General features: G+C 37.9%; 1 protein-coding gene across 9 annotated transcripts in view; it reads left to right on the top strand.

Moving 5' to 3' along the window:
- The window catches only part of ATF7IP (activating transcription factor 7 interacting protein), a 173,975-nt gene that overhangs the window by 47,729 nt on the left and 112,885 nt on the right, over positions 1–13,361 (top strand). For 2 of the 9 annotated variants that reach the window (XM_077831223.1, XM_077831214.1), the window contains exon 2: positions 8,748–8,945. The exons of the other annotated variants lie outside the window; for them this stretch is intronic. In XM_077831223.1, coding sequence (XP_077687349.1) covers positions 8,944–8,945 — 2 coding nt within the window. In that variant the 5' untranslated portion in view covers positions 8,748–8,943. The remainder of the gene's footprint in view (positions 1–8,747; positions 8,946–13,361) is intronic. 9 annotated transcript variants of the gene reach the window in all.

Raw genomic sequence — 13,361 nt, 5'->3', positions numbered from 1 at the left:
TCTGCCAGTTGGCATCAAGGGGTCCCTGGCTCATGGAAAAATCACGTATTGATGTCATCACTGTCTGAAGGTCCCTTCTGTAGTTGCTTATCTCTGCTGGCTGAGTTCTGGCTGTCCCTTCCCAGCAGTTTTTCTTCCCTGAACTCATGTGGCAGGCAGGAGGGATTGGGCTGCATGGGCACTGGTGTGCCTGAACGGGGCCTCTCCCCTGCACAGTTCTGGGTCTGGAGTTGCTGCGGGGGGGAGATAAGTCCAGCTGGGTCTCAAAGATGAATTCTCCTATTTCATGGAGTTAGAACAGCGTGGATTCTTCACTGTTTGTGTATTTAACCTTTTGTTGTTGTCTTGATTAATAAATGCAGTATAATTCAGTCGTCTTTAATTTTCTGTGAATACGATGTCCATTTTTAGAATGCAAAGCTAGGACACTTGTCACTTTGGAAGGCAGCTCAGGAATACGTGGGTGTGCAAGGGTGAGAAACAGGCCAATTAGTCCCTCCACCCCCCCTTCTAGCTTTCTGTCATCCCTCTCTCCTCCCACTCACTCCTGGTGATAGTGTGGCTACTGTACTAGCTCCTACAGTCACCCACTGCTCCTGCTGTCTGGCCTAGATGTTTCTGAGCTGAGCCCATGTGCTGTGTTGTTCTTTTCATGTGGTATGGCCAACCCGAACCTTTGACAATCATGAGATGTTAAAAAAAAATTTTTGGAGGGGGAGGTGTGTCTTTTTATATATGTAATGGGCAGCACTGTGAGAACCATTGGGCATTGTGAGGCTAACACATTTGTGCCTTACAACTTTGGGTGGACAGGGAGAAAGTATCCGGTCACCAAGCTGTTTTTGTAAAACTAGAACAAAACCTTGGTTTCTTTAAAACAGGAAGGGATATTAGCACTGTCTTTCAAAATCAAGATAATGCTGGTAGACTGAGTGTTTGGACACCATCTCTGTGAGTTAACACAGTGTATGTGAAAGATCATCCTAATTCTCCAAGATCAACCACTCTGGGCAGACTTTTTTTTTTTTTTTGCTGCGAGCCTTTTGCTTATATCATATGCAGCTGTGACCTTGCAAGTGTGAACAAATCCACAAACTTCATATGATGACTGTTGAAAAAGGCAACTCTTCAGATTGACTGTGCTTTCTGTATATTTTTAAGTAACTGTATGAAATGCTTTTGTTTCATTATAATTGGAAAAATGAACCAAAATAGTCGGCAATTGACAGTAGGCTCTTACCTTTAATTATAGGCAGTAGCAAATAGACATGCATTTCATTCTTTAATTTGTTTCTTGCTGTAGATTATGGCTAGTTTCCTTTACTTGAAAGTCACCTAATGTAATACAGATTAGTTATACAGGGGGTCCCCAGTATACGTCTCCCTCTTATCTGTTGTTTTGCTTATCCGTCGCTCATCAATAGGGAAACATGTTCCGATCTGTGTCTTTCCGCATATCTGTCGTTAGCTACCAGTGCCCTTCCTCACACCACCCCCAGCGCCTCCTGCTCACCATGATCAACTGTTCCGTGGCGTGCAGGAGGCTCGGGGGGGAAGGGGGAGGAAGGAACAGGGATGAAGTACACTCAGAGGAGGGGGCGGAACTGGGTGGGAAGAAAGGGGGGGCAGGAGGAGGCAGAGTGGGGTGGAAGGTATCCGTTCCCAGTATCCATCATTTCGTTATCCTTTGCTCTTTTCAAGAGCACAACCCCAACGTATACCAGGGACCGCCTGTAGAACATTCTAGAACTGTGTGAATCATATTGGAGGAAGTCTAACCTTGCAGGCATTTGCTGTTAAAATGAGGCATTAATTAAATAAGAGGAAGGATGGTCCTTGAAAGACGCAGGTTCAGTTCCCTGCTTTGTCCAAGACTTCCTGTGTGATCTTAGTCTCTCTGTGCCTCAGTTCTCGATCTCTAAGATAGGGCTGATAGTACTTACCTGCTTCACAGGGGTGTGGCAGGGATAAATGCATTCAAGGTTGTGAGGTGCTCAGATAATTACAGTAATGAGGAGGTCGGGGGGGGGGCAGATAAGTAGCTACGGTAGATAAAGAAAATGTAACTGCAGGAAGGACACAATTACACAGAGAAAGTGCATAGAATTCCAAAGAGATGATCCCCTTCCTCTCCCGCAACCATGAATGTTTTTAATCTTCCAGGCTTAACACTTTTACTCTTTACGCTCAAAGAAAGCTGTCTCTTCAGATACAAATGGTCAGAAAAAAAGATTTGAATCTAAGATTGACCTGGGTAAAAAAATTTCACTGGCATTTTGTATAAACCAAAATGTTTCTTTGCCTTCAGAGCTCCCATCAGTGCCACCTTCTAATTTGCTGTGCGAATGCCTAGTTATATCTGATATAGAATTTGGTGCCCTATGTACCAGGTTCTGTGTGTCAGTGATATCAAAGAGCAGATGGAATCGGTGAGATCAAAAGGGATGATGCTGAGACTTTGGTCTTCACATGATTTAATTTAAAGAAACCTGACAAAATTTTAGTAGAGCTGTTCAAAGTCTGTATAAGTTCTTGCTTTATGGCTAAAGTTGTGGCTCTGGTCACCAGGAAAAAGTGAAGGTAATCTAATTTATGCTACTACAGTAATACAGAGGTTTGGAGTACTGCACCCAAAGGATCTTTGACCTCCCGTCCTGCTGTTTGAGAGAGATGTCCCCGGTGTGATCAAATGTGAAATTAGTTATCAGTTTCTGTGGGGCATTTTTTTTTTCAGAAAATTTGTGTTATATCGTCGTTATTATCAAGCCTTTTTAGTGGACTTCAGACAGGGTTAGTCTGGCCTCCTCCATATGCCAGGCTTGAATTTGGTTCTTCATTGTCACCTACGTTTTCACATCTTGGGGCTTTAACTCACATATTACATTTATTTTCAGAAGTAGATTTAATCTCTGAATCAAGGAATTAAATGTTGACATGGTATATAGGAATTTTTTAGCATGGACATATATCTTAGATGTGTAAATAAATAAAGACAGCAAATTATTGCTCCATGACTGCATCTAACCCTTTCCAAATGGGCCACAGTTGAAGGGAAATGCTGCGCTCTTGAGTATACACCATACAAGCTATTTGTTTTTTGTGACCCAAGTCCCTTTTGCTAATACACTTGTGGTTTCTTTCATTTAATTATAACTGCTTCTCTTGTTTCTTCTCAGGACTGAACAGAGTCAATAAAATCATCTGTTTATGTAGCAATAAGGATTGAAAAAACAGTTTTAAAAATATACTGTAGTTGTAAGCCTGTGTTAAAGTTGTAAAGGTGTTTTGTTTCTAGATAGTATAACTCCTAAAGGGGTTACTACATACTGTTAGTCCTCATTATGATGGACTATATTTGATCAAGAGCAAACAGACACATGAATTCTGAGAATCATGTCTGTACAAGACTTAATTAGCCCTAGGCTAAGGTATTTCAAGCTTCAATACCTATGTTCCCTTTAGGATACTCTGGCAAACTAGACATTGATTTTTTCAGTAGTCTCTGCCCTTTTAATGGATGCAATACTGACTTTCTGTGATGGATATTTTGACAGAAACTCCATGTTTTGTTTGGGGTAGTTGGATGTCAGGTGGAACCATCCAGCACAGCTATGGGCTATAGTAAATCATTCTTCTCCCTCAACACTTTTCCCTGTGTATTTAAAATAGAACTCAAGCTGGTTTTATTATTAGCAGTCCAGATAAATTTTGAGAATCTTACTTAAGAAAGGTTATTATGTTCGAATTAAAATCAGGATGTCTCTGGCTTTGAGAGGGAGAGTTTGTGGGTGTTATGGAGTAAAACTTAACCCCAAATTTAAATGAGCTATTTTTAATTAAAACACAAATATATTTGCATTAATTTAAATACATTAATTTTAATAAAAGCTTAATAGATGTGTATCCATATAAACCAAAAAAATCTTCCTACTTTATAGAGGATAAAAATGTAGGTGCAGTATTGCAGGAATCCCTTCACTAAGATCTCTCTAAAAGGGAAGGTGGTATAAAGTAACTATTTACCTTTTGTGGTAGTAAATACTAATTTTAATAGGATTCAGTAATTTTAAGTGTGAGTAACATATGCAACTATGTGAATTGGAACAAAAAGATACAAAGGAAATGAGGATTTTTTGTTGTAAGTTGATTGCTCATGGGACTTGGGCAGCATTTACCTGCCTACCCCCTGCCCTGTCATGTGAAAGTATTGTTCACATTGGGGTCTTCCACCTATCGCTGAAGAATCTGATTGATATAGTCCACAGACAAAATCAGGTTACTAAATTTGATAATCAGCGATCTGCTTCTTGACAGCAACTCCTCTCAGTGCTTTCAAGCAACAAGAACTGTGTTACCATTTCACAGCTGGAACCAGCACTATGCAGTTCTTCTCTTCTAATGTTTGATCAATGAGATGTGTTTGAGTTTTTAAGAGTTTCCAGTTGAAGAGATCAAATATGCCTCTGCCTCGTTTTTATGTGAGTCTGTTGGCCTCTGGAAAGCTTCATCTGTTCATTCAGATGGACTCGTGTAGATCACATGTGGCACCTACACCATAATTCTGCTCAGGGCGGTCCCCACATCCCTTACAGTGGGTCTTCAGCTTACTCATGGCTCTGGAGACAGAACTTAGATCTCTCAGTCTAGGTGAGGAGAAACCATTGACCCTGAAGACTTTGATAGTACCTATTTTTTCAGTTTTTCCTGCTGTGATGTCAAACATTTATTTTAAATGAATAAAAATAGTAATTTAAATTGTCCAGAAAATGCAGAAATGTAAGTATTGGATGTCATGTGAGGCGTATCCATATTACTAGTAGTCATTTCATTACATGAAAAATGTAAATAATAGGAAAATGCTTGATATTTGATTTCATATGTGTATAACTGTCAAATTAAAACCAGTTTGCTTGTAGACGAGACAGGGTACTGCTCCTCAATGAGAGCTGCTCCCTTGCAGCATTTTAGCTTTCAACCTCATGAAGTTTTGGCAGTAGGGCTGTACAAAGAAAGGCCACCATTTTCTTTATAATGGGGTGGTTGTAATTTTGTCATTCTCATACTCAAAAACTGAATAATTATTGTGACTAAACTTTTAAAAAATAAAAAAAATCTTCATGTACAAATAATAGGCATGGAAGTTTTCTACTCAGAACTGAAAGCCTCCTGAAAGTGTTTGCTCAATGCACAGCAATGGTCAAAATGCAAACAAAACATTAGCATTTATAAAAATGAGCTAGAAAATAATACTTGTACACCATCAGTTCTGCTGGGAACCTCAAGCTTGGCTTTTCCTTGCTGAGGCCTGTATGGCTCGTGGACTACTTGAGTTTGGCAGCACCCTGATGGGGATGAGCATCAGATACTCTGCTGGGCTCTACCAGGCTTCTTTGGGTTGACTCCTTCTTGGTTTGGAGGAGAGAGAGGGATTGGTGGTAGTCTCCCAAAACTACTTGCTTAAGGTGCCAAAAGAACTATCACTGTGGATTATACAAATCTTCATATGTTCTTCTCTCTCCTTTCTTACATACTCTGGCAAGCAATGAAATTTGGTAACAATGAAGTATTATCATTGGTCATTTTTAGTTAGCACCCATTGAAATAGACAAGGCATGTCACACTTCTTAGTTATTGTTTCAGGTTTTGCAATCGTAGGCATGTCACTGGATCAGTTACAGTTGGTTTGAAGCAATCTTGGTAACCTATGAGCTAAAGACTTTTTTTAAATGAAAGGTTAGAGATCAAGAAGACAGCATAAAAGATGCTGGTACACAGTACTGCCGATCAGTACCCTGTTTTTGATCTCAAGGAAGCATTCTGGGAAAGGGGAATTGCCAGAGCACAGCGGAGTAGAGAGAGCACTGTGTTGTCAAACCCCTCAGAAAGCTGGTTAAGTTTATAGCTCCTTTTCAATGCCGAAGCAACATAAAAGAGCCATATTTTTTGGTGTGATATATTTACTCACTTCCTGTTTCCCATTGTGAGCTCCTCCTCAGTCAGCCTGAGTAATGATTTATTTGTTAAGCTTTGACAGTCTTTTTACTTGTTCTGACTGTAGAATTTGCTTTGTGGCACAGTTAGGCTGAAGAAGTGGCTGGGCTGTAACAGCTTATGATTGAAGTTGACAAATTGAAATGCAGTGTGGAAATGCTCTTTGAAAAATTTCTTGAATCTTTTTCTTTGAGTGCATAGTTTTATATTTTTGAGTTGACTTGAATGACACACATTTTCCTGGCAGCAAAGATAAAATAATAACTGGCTGACTGTTGACCTTAGAGAATTAAATCTACTATCATACATTACTAGTTGAAATACATCTTACTCAACTCTGTGCTTGAGATTGTTGATTTCTTACTGTCATCGATGTTTATTAGAAAGTGATTGTTCAGCATTATAGAAACATGCGGTATCTGTCATTATCCAGGGCCATTGTTCATACTAATAAATTGAAGAGCTGGCATTGGGTGTTTTTCTTCCCTTTGCCATTAGTAGTAAAAAGAAAACAACATTGGTTAGCTATACCTGACAGCAGTTGATACTTACTGAAAATATTTAGTCTGTAAATATTAGTCAAACAGCTGCTTTATGGGTAAAGGACCACACCAACCAATAAAAATAACAAAATAATTGAGTACCATTTTTCAATAGAAAGTGACCTAGTAAATTTTTATGACTATAGATATGGTTGATAAAACTACTACTTATAGAAACCTGTTTCATGAAAAAGTGACACTTCTTCCTTCCAACATTTATTCTTTAAAAGTTTCCTAATGTTCACATTTCTTTTGTCTTCCTTTTTGGTGGAACTGAATACTTCATTTATGTCGTGTATTCATGATTCTGCTCTGTTGAAGGATCCCAAACTATTAACTGCTCTGTCTGTGTTCTGCATGCTAGCAGCCATCTCTGGTTACAAAAATAAATAAATAAAATAAAAATCCTGACTTAATTTGTACAACCTAGAGGACAATGTTTGTGTGAGTGTGTGCACATGTGTGTACATATATGCAATAATTTGGCGGTGAAGTTGGTGAAAATTGGACTGCTGAAGTTGATTATCTCGGGGGATGAGAGGAGGTCTCTAGTAAAACTTCGTGGATACTGATCTTTGCCCTACTTAGAGTAATTTCAGAAATATATTTGCGAAAACTTTAAAAATTGCTGTATGCTTATCCCCCACCCCACCTCACCCCACCCCATGCTGGATTCTATTTTATTACCAAGAGACTTTGTGTGTAAATGGAAACTTTCTTTTCTATGTACAGGCTGCTCACCATGCTAAATTCCTTATGAGAAGAGTCCTGTAGTCTGGAATCTCTGCTATTGCTCCTCATTGTGTATCTTGTGGGCTAATGGTCTCCTCAGCAGAAAGATAATTTACAAGGCAGGAGTAAAATCTCAATTTGAGGGATGCCACAGTCCAATATGAATGATGGTCACAATCACTTCCATTTTAGTGGATAGTATTGTCAAATGTTTGGTTGTAACATCACCAAATTAAACTGGCAGAGATAATAGGTCTAGCATAACAGTTTGTGTTCACACCCATTTGCATACTCACACCCGTTAATTATGGGAAATAATGAGAGAGGAAGTATAAAAATGTATATGACAGATTATAACTATGAAAAAATGTCACTAATTTTTTTTTGTTTGCTTGAGTGTAATGGGGGGCTTTAATAAAATGCTTAATGAAAATGACTATCCTAGCTTGGCTTTTTAAAACTAATTTTTCCTTTCTTAAAAAAGCACAAACTTTAGAAAAATGTATTATACAATATTTAACACCTTTGCCTTCAGTGCAGTATTTGAATACTGTGTGACGCTTCCATTTCTTGTATTTGCAGAGAAGTTGATTATCTGTCTCTGCTACATAGCTATACAGTTTCAGGTGTAAATATTTTTTGGAAGGACATATATATTGTACTTACATATACGTAAATTTTACAAATTGAGGGAGGCATCATGGATTGGCTTGTAGTCTGCTCCCATTTTCACACCCATTCGAGGTCTCAGCCCAATGTACTGATTCTATTTTTAGCTTGTTGCCAGGCAGATTTTTATATGCCTCCTTCTGGTTGTTCAGTCTCCAGCTACTGATAGGTGTATGCAAACTAATCTTCAGCAGCCAACCAGAGGGGCTATGCAAATCTCCGCTCAGTCCTGTGACATCAGACTAGTCAAGTATAGTTTCTGTTGCTGGGAGAGCTGATAAGGTGGCAACATGGCTGCAGGGGGCTCTCTTTTGGGTATGTTTTTTACATTTACAAAAGATTTTATCATTATTTAATGTAAAAGTAAACAAATGCCCCCCCCCACCCCCCGAAAAAAAAAAAAGTAATCAGTATTCTAACCAAATTTTAATTACAGGAAATAAAACGTCAACAAGTTTTGAAGGTACAAGAAGTCTTGCCTCCTTGAATTATATTTGATGGATTTGGTGTGTTTAGTAGTGGCAGTGCATAGGTGACTAGGTGTAGTAAGTAAGAAAGCAAACAAACCAAACAAGCCCCAGCAGGTGTACATCATCTCTCTGCAGAAAGCAAATCTTCCCTAGAGAAAAACAAGCCTAGTATATTAACAGCATGTTAAGGTTCACATTTTTGAGAAATTGAAAAGCTCTTTTACGTAGATTTTCAAATAGCCATTTTTGGTTACCAAAAGAAAAGAGTTAAAAATATTAATGTTTGTATGACACATAGTAAGTTTAACACAATTTCTTAATGCTACTCCTGCTTATTTTACAGTTTTTTGCCATTTCCTCTTCACTCTCTTCTTTCATTATGTCTGACAAGTGACCTCAGAGGGCTGCTGTTAATGACATCAGATTCTTCTGAGATGAGCTGTCTGATGCCACAGTTGCAAAGGCTAACAGGTCAGAATTGCATCACTGCAGTTAGATGCACGTAGTACCTGGACTAATTTAGAAGAAAGCTATTCTAAATGTAAGTGTAAATGCCTTACTTTCTTCATTAAAGTGCATACTGAGTTGGCTCTAACAGAACCTTTTATACTTACAGTGAAGAGGCCTAACTTGGAATGGTGAATCATATGTCTGTTAATGTTCTCTTGTAGCTTTAGTCGTCATGTGTTTTGTGTAAGTATTCACTGTACGTTTCTTCCGTAATATAGGTGTGGTTTAGGCGATATTCTTGTAATGTGTAGAAAAACTTCAAAACAAAAGCGGAATTGATTTTTTAAAAACAATTTTCAAGTTTTTTTCTTCGTGTAGTAGCTGTAATCTTTTTTTACCCTTTGCATGAGAATGATTAGTTCAAGTGTGCAATCGGTATTTTTTGGTACATGTTGCATAATTTCATGTCATTTGGGGATTTCAGAAGTAGCTATAGTCTTCAGTTTTACAAGGGTTGTGACATTATGTAACAACTTCCTTTGCATAATTAACTCCGCTTGATATTGTTTAATTATGTTACCAAATGGGGAGTGGTAGTAATGAATCCTGTGTTTATGTCAAAAGTGCAAATAAGACATATACAACACCACAGATGTGTTTAAAATGTACTAACTCATCTTAAAACTGTGTTAACTCAAATTTTATTTATAAACAAACGTATTTGGATGGCTGTAAATGTCACCATGTTAGAACATTCACTTCTGCTGTTTTACAAATGTGTGGCAGTAGCAATATTTATACGTAAGGCTTTGAGGTGTTGCAATTCATGGAAAGCTGAGGTTTTGCATTCTCTGTAAAGATTAAACCCTATAATAGTCCTAGGAAGAAAAAAAAAATAGACTAGCGACTCTTGTTGATATGGCTAAATTCCCTTCAAGAAATACTGCTACTTTTTATAATCCAAATAAGCATTGTAATGTAATTCTAAGAACAAGTTGAGGCTCTTGTCTATATTTTATTACAATGGAGTGTGTGTGTGTGAGACAGAGAGAGAGAGGATCTGATTTAACAAGTTAACAAACTGATTGCTTTTAAGCTCCTGAATTGTTTTTGTGGTGCTTACTGGAATGTGCATTTTTAATGAAAATACCAAGTTATTGGGGGAGATGCTCTGCACCCACCACTCTCCTCCTCTTTAAAAACAAATATATATTTTGGGAATGAATGTTGTTTCCACTTCTTATAGCATCTGTCAAGACAAATAGTAGTGGACAAAGTTAGGTTCAACTCTGTGGAATTGCTTGGGTAAAGCCAAAAGATTTAATTTGAGTAAATGCACCTACACAGAGCAGCTGCCCTGTAATGTAGGAAGAGTTCTAAAATTAATGTCATAGTTACAGGTTCATTAAGCCACTTAGCTTATCTAGGAGACGCAAGACACACAAAATTAGGAAAAATCTGAGCTGTTACCTCGGTGGGGGTGGAGGAACTGTTCCTCAAATAGAAATGGTATTGAAAAGGTGAAAATTATTTTGAACTCAGGTTCTGTTTGCGAAGGCCCAGCTTCAGCAAACCACTTAAGCACATACTTTTAAGTGCATGCTTAAGTGCCGCACCGAGGCCATGTCTACACTAGCAAGCTTACTGTGGCACAACTGTGTTGATACTGCTGTGCCATTGTAAGATAGCTTGTGTAGTCACTCTGTGCCTACAGGAGAGAGGTCTCCTGTCAGCATAATAAAACCACCTAAACTAGCAGCATTAACTATGTTGGTAGGAGATGCTGTGCACATGAGTGCATATGCTGGCGAAATGTACATTGCTCAGGGGGTGGTTTTTTCACACCCCTGAGTGACAAGTTTTGCCAACATGAGGTAGTGTAGACATGGCCTGCATAGGGATGGACATAAACATGTGCTTTGCTGAATTGTGGCCTGAGAGAAAATCTCATGTATTAAAAAATGATTATCTCCATTGTCTCAATTTGGTTTTAGTCTCACAAGAGGAGCAGAGCTTGAATTGTCTGTTGGAATAGTGGGAAGAATGTGTGCATTATGAAATATTCTAAGGGAGAAAGGGTTAACCACTGCAGCATTTAAACTCAGCTTTTTTCTTTTTTTTTTTTTACCATTTTTAAAAACTAATATCTACATTAGTGAAAGTTTGTAGTCTTAGGATATGTCGTACTCCAATTTAGCCTACAAGGACCTGTAGATGTAAAATGCAGTATCTTTATTGAGACTGTAAATATCCTGTTCGCTACAGTCATCATCGAGTTCTGTTGTGAAGCTTCAGTTGTTTCATTCGGACCAGAAAAAGGGCTTCTGCTTAGATGGTTTAACACTTATTTGGGAATCTGTTTATATTGGTTAAAATGACATTCCTATGTACAATAGTTCAGCCTTATTTGTTTTCACGCCCTGTCTGGATTCTTGGTAGTAACCTCATGTGCTTCCCTTGTTGCTGGGCAGGATTTGAGGAGCTGATATCTGATTGGGTGTCAGGCAACTGCTGATTTGAGCCAATCAGATAAGGTATTTGAATTCTTTCCCAGTACAATAACAATGAAGCAACTGCTGATTTATTTTTCCTATGGGGAGATTATGTAAACTAAGAGCATTGCTGCACCAGGCTCCCTCTTGGGTATGTTTGAAAAATTACAAGGCTTCTCTGTGCTAAAAGGGGGAAAGGCTTTTGTTTATGAACTTGTTTACTACTTAACCATTTCATTGAAAGGTCAATATGATAAATAGCAAAAAGTCTATTAAAAATAGTGTAGTAAGTTTAGAATGGTCCCATATTTAATCTGTTAATATGCTTATTAGAAAATAGAGCAAACTGATATAAATACTGTAAGAAATTCTCACCCTAAAATTGATGTACAAGTTTAATTGATATCGTTGAGCTAACACTCTCATAATTTTAGCTTTAAAGGGGAGAACTCAAAAACTTCTGTAACACGTAGCAGAGATAAATTGTATTTGTGGCTGCCAGTCTATTATATGACAATCCTGTTCGTTACATTTTAAAAGTAGATATAATTGTGAAAGACTCCAAATAGGTGGTGGTTTGTATATTGGGCACTTTGCGATTTGAACTGCAATCAGATAAGGTAGACTTAAGAAAATACCTGTTAGCGGTATCCAAACATATCACTGGTGCAGAACATCTTAGCATCTGTCCTCTTTTGCAGATTGATTCACATGGAAACAGTGTTTTTTCTTTTGTGTATAAGGATATAATTGTTTTCTGTGAATTTTAAAATTATTGCCAGGTTATTTTAACTTGTTACTGCAGTTCATTCCAGCTTGAAAACTGAGTTTTAAGAACCATTTTTTTAGAAATGCAGGTTCCATGCAGTTTTTTTCATTCTGTACTTTGGAATCTTGGACTCTGCACCTAGAACAAAGTGCCCTGATCAATTGCTCTTCTTATTTCTTTGACTATGCCAAATGCTAACTAGATTTGCATATCTAGATAACTCTGAACGACGCTGATTTACATGATCATAGAGAAAACCATCTTTATTTCCTCCACATAGTTCTTGCTCTTTGGCAAGTGTTTTTACGGTTATAGTGGTTATGGCTAATACACATGTTGGGAATTTTATGTGAACACCATTCTAGATTGACTATATTTATGAAAAGAACCATTGTGCACTGTTGTTTGGATCCCAACTTGTTTCACTGCTTTCCATAACCTTCTCTTTGTCTGTCTCCTGTTACCAGGCAGGATTCAGAAAGCTGGCTGCTGATTGGCTAACTTTTTGAGCAGCTCTTGAGTTGCTCATATGAGCAGACGATTATAGGCTAATCCATAGCAGCTATGCTAATGCCTGCCTTTGTTGCTTCACAGCAGTGATCTCTGCTGCAAAAGACTTGAGGGAGGGAAAGGGAAAACTCTCTAATTGGCTGAAGGAGGGGTCCTTCATGTATTGTTAAAAATACATTGGCACATTTTTGGTTTTACCATATAGCCACTGGCCGTTTGAATGTTGGTCCTTTGCCTTTCGGTAGGGAGAAAAATCTGCAGGTATTATTGGAGAGATATTCTTGGTGGTGTTTGTCTGTTTGGCACAGAACTATATATGATTTTCAAGCTTAATATGAAAGAGAAGGCTAAGGGAATTGTCGTAAGTGAATTTAAATAGATATATACAATATTTGTGTGTGTTGATGTTTCATAATTATTATTGCCATCTATGCAAACTTTTAAAAAAGTTTATTTATAGAATTCAACCCCTTGCACATTTTCCATTTATATACAGGAATAATTTTGTGCGCCACTGTACAAATGCCTTTTTTTGAGATAAGAGATGCCTGATTTATAAAAGTTACCTTTTGCTTGGTTGGGCACCTGTGGCAATACTTTCTTTGTTGCGAATCGGTCATGTGATTATTAAGAATTGTGGAAGTACTCAAACACCATTTGAAGAGTCTTAAGCAAAGCATTAATACTTAAATGGACACGTTAGGATATTTAATTATGTACATTGAAAATACCAATG

This window comes from Eretmochelys imbricata, chromosome 1 (assembly GCF_965152235.1).
Source record: "Eretmochelys imbricata isolate rEreImb1 chromosome 1, rEreImb1.hap1, whole genome shotgun sequence".
Lineage (NCBI taxonomy): Eukaryota > Metazoa > Chordata > Testudines > Cheloniidae > Eretmochelys > Eretmochelys imbricata.
The sequence above is the reverse complement of the archived record's forward strand: the minus strand, read 5'-3'. Positions and strand labels throughout refer to the sequence as shown.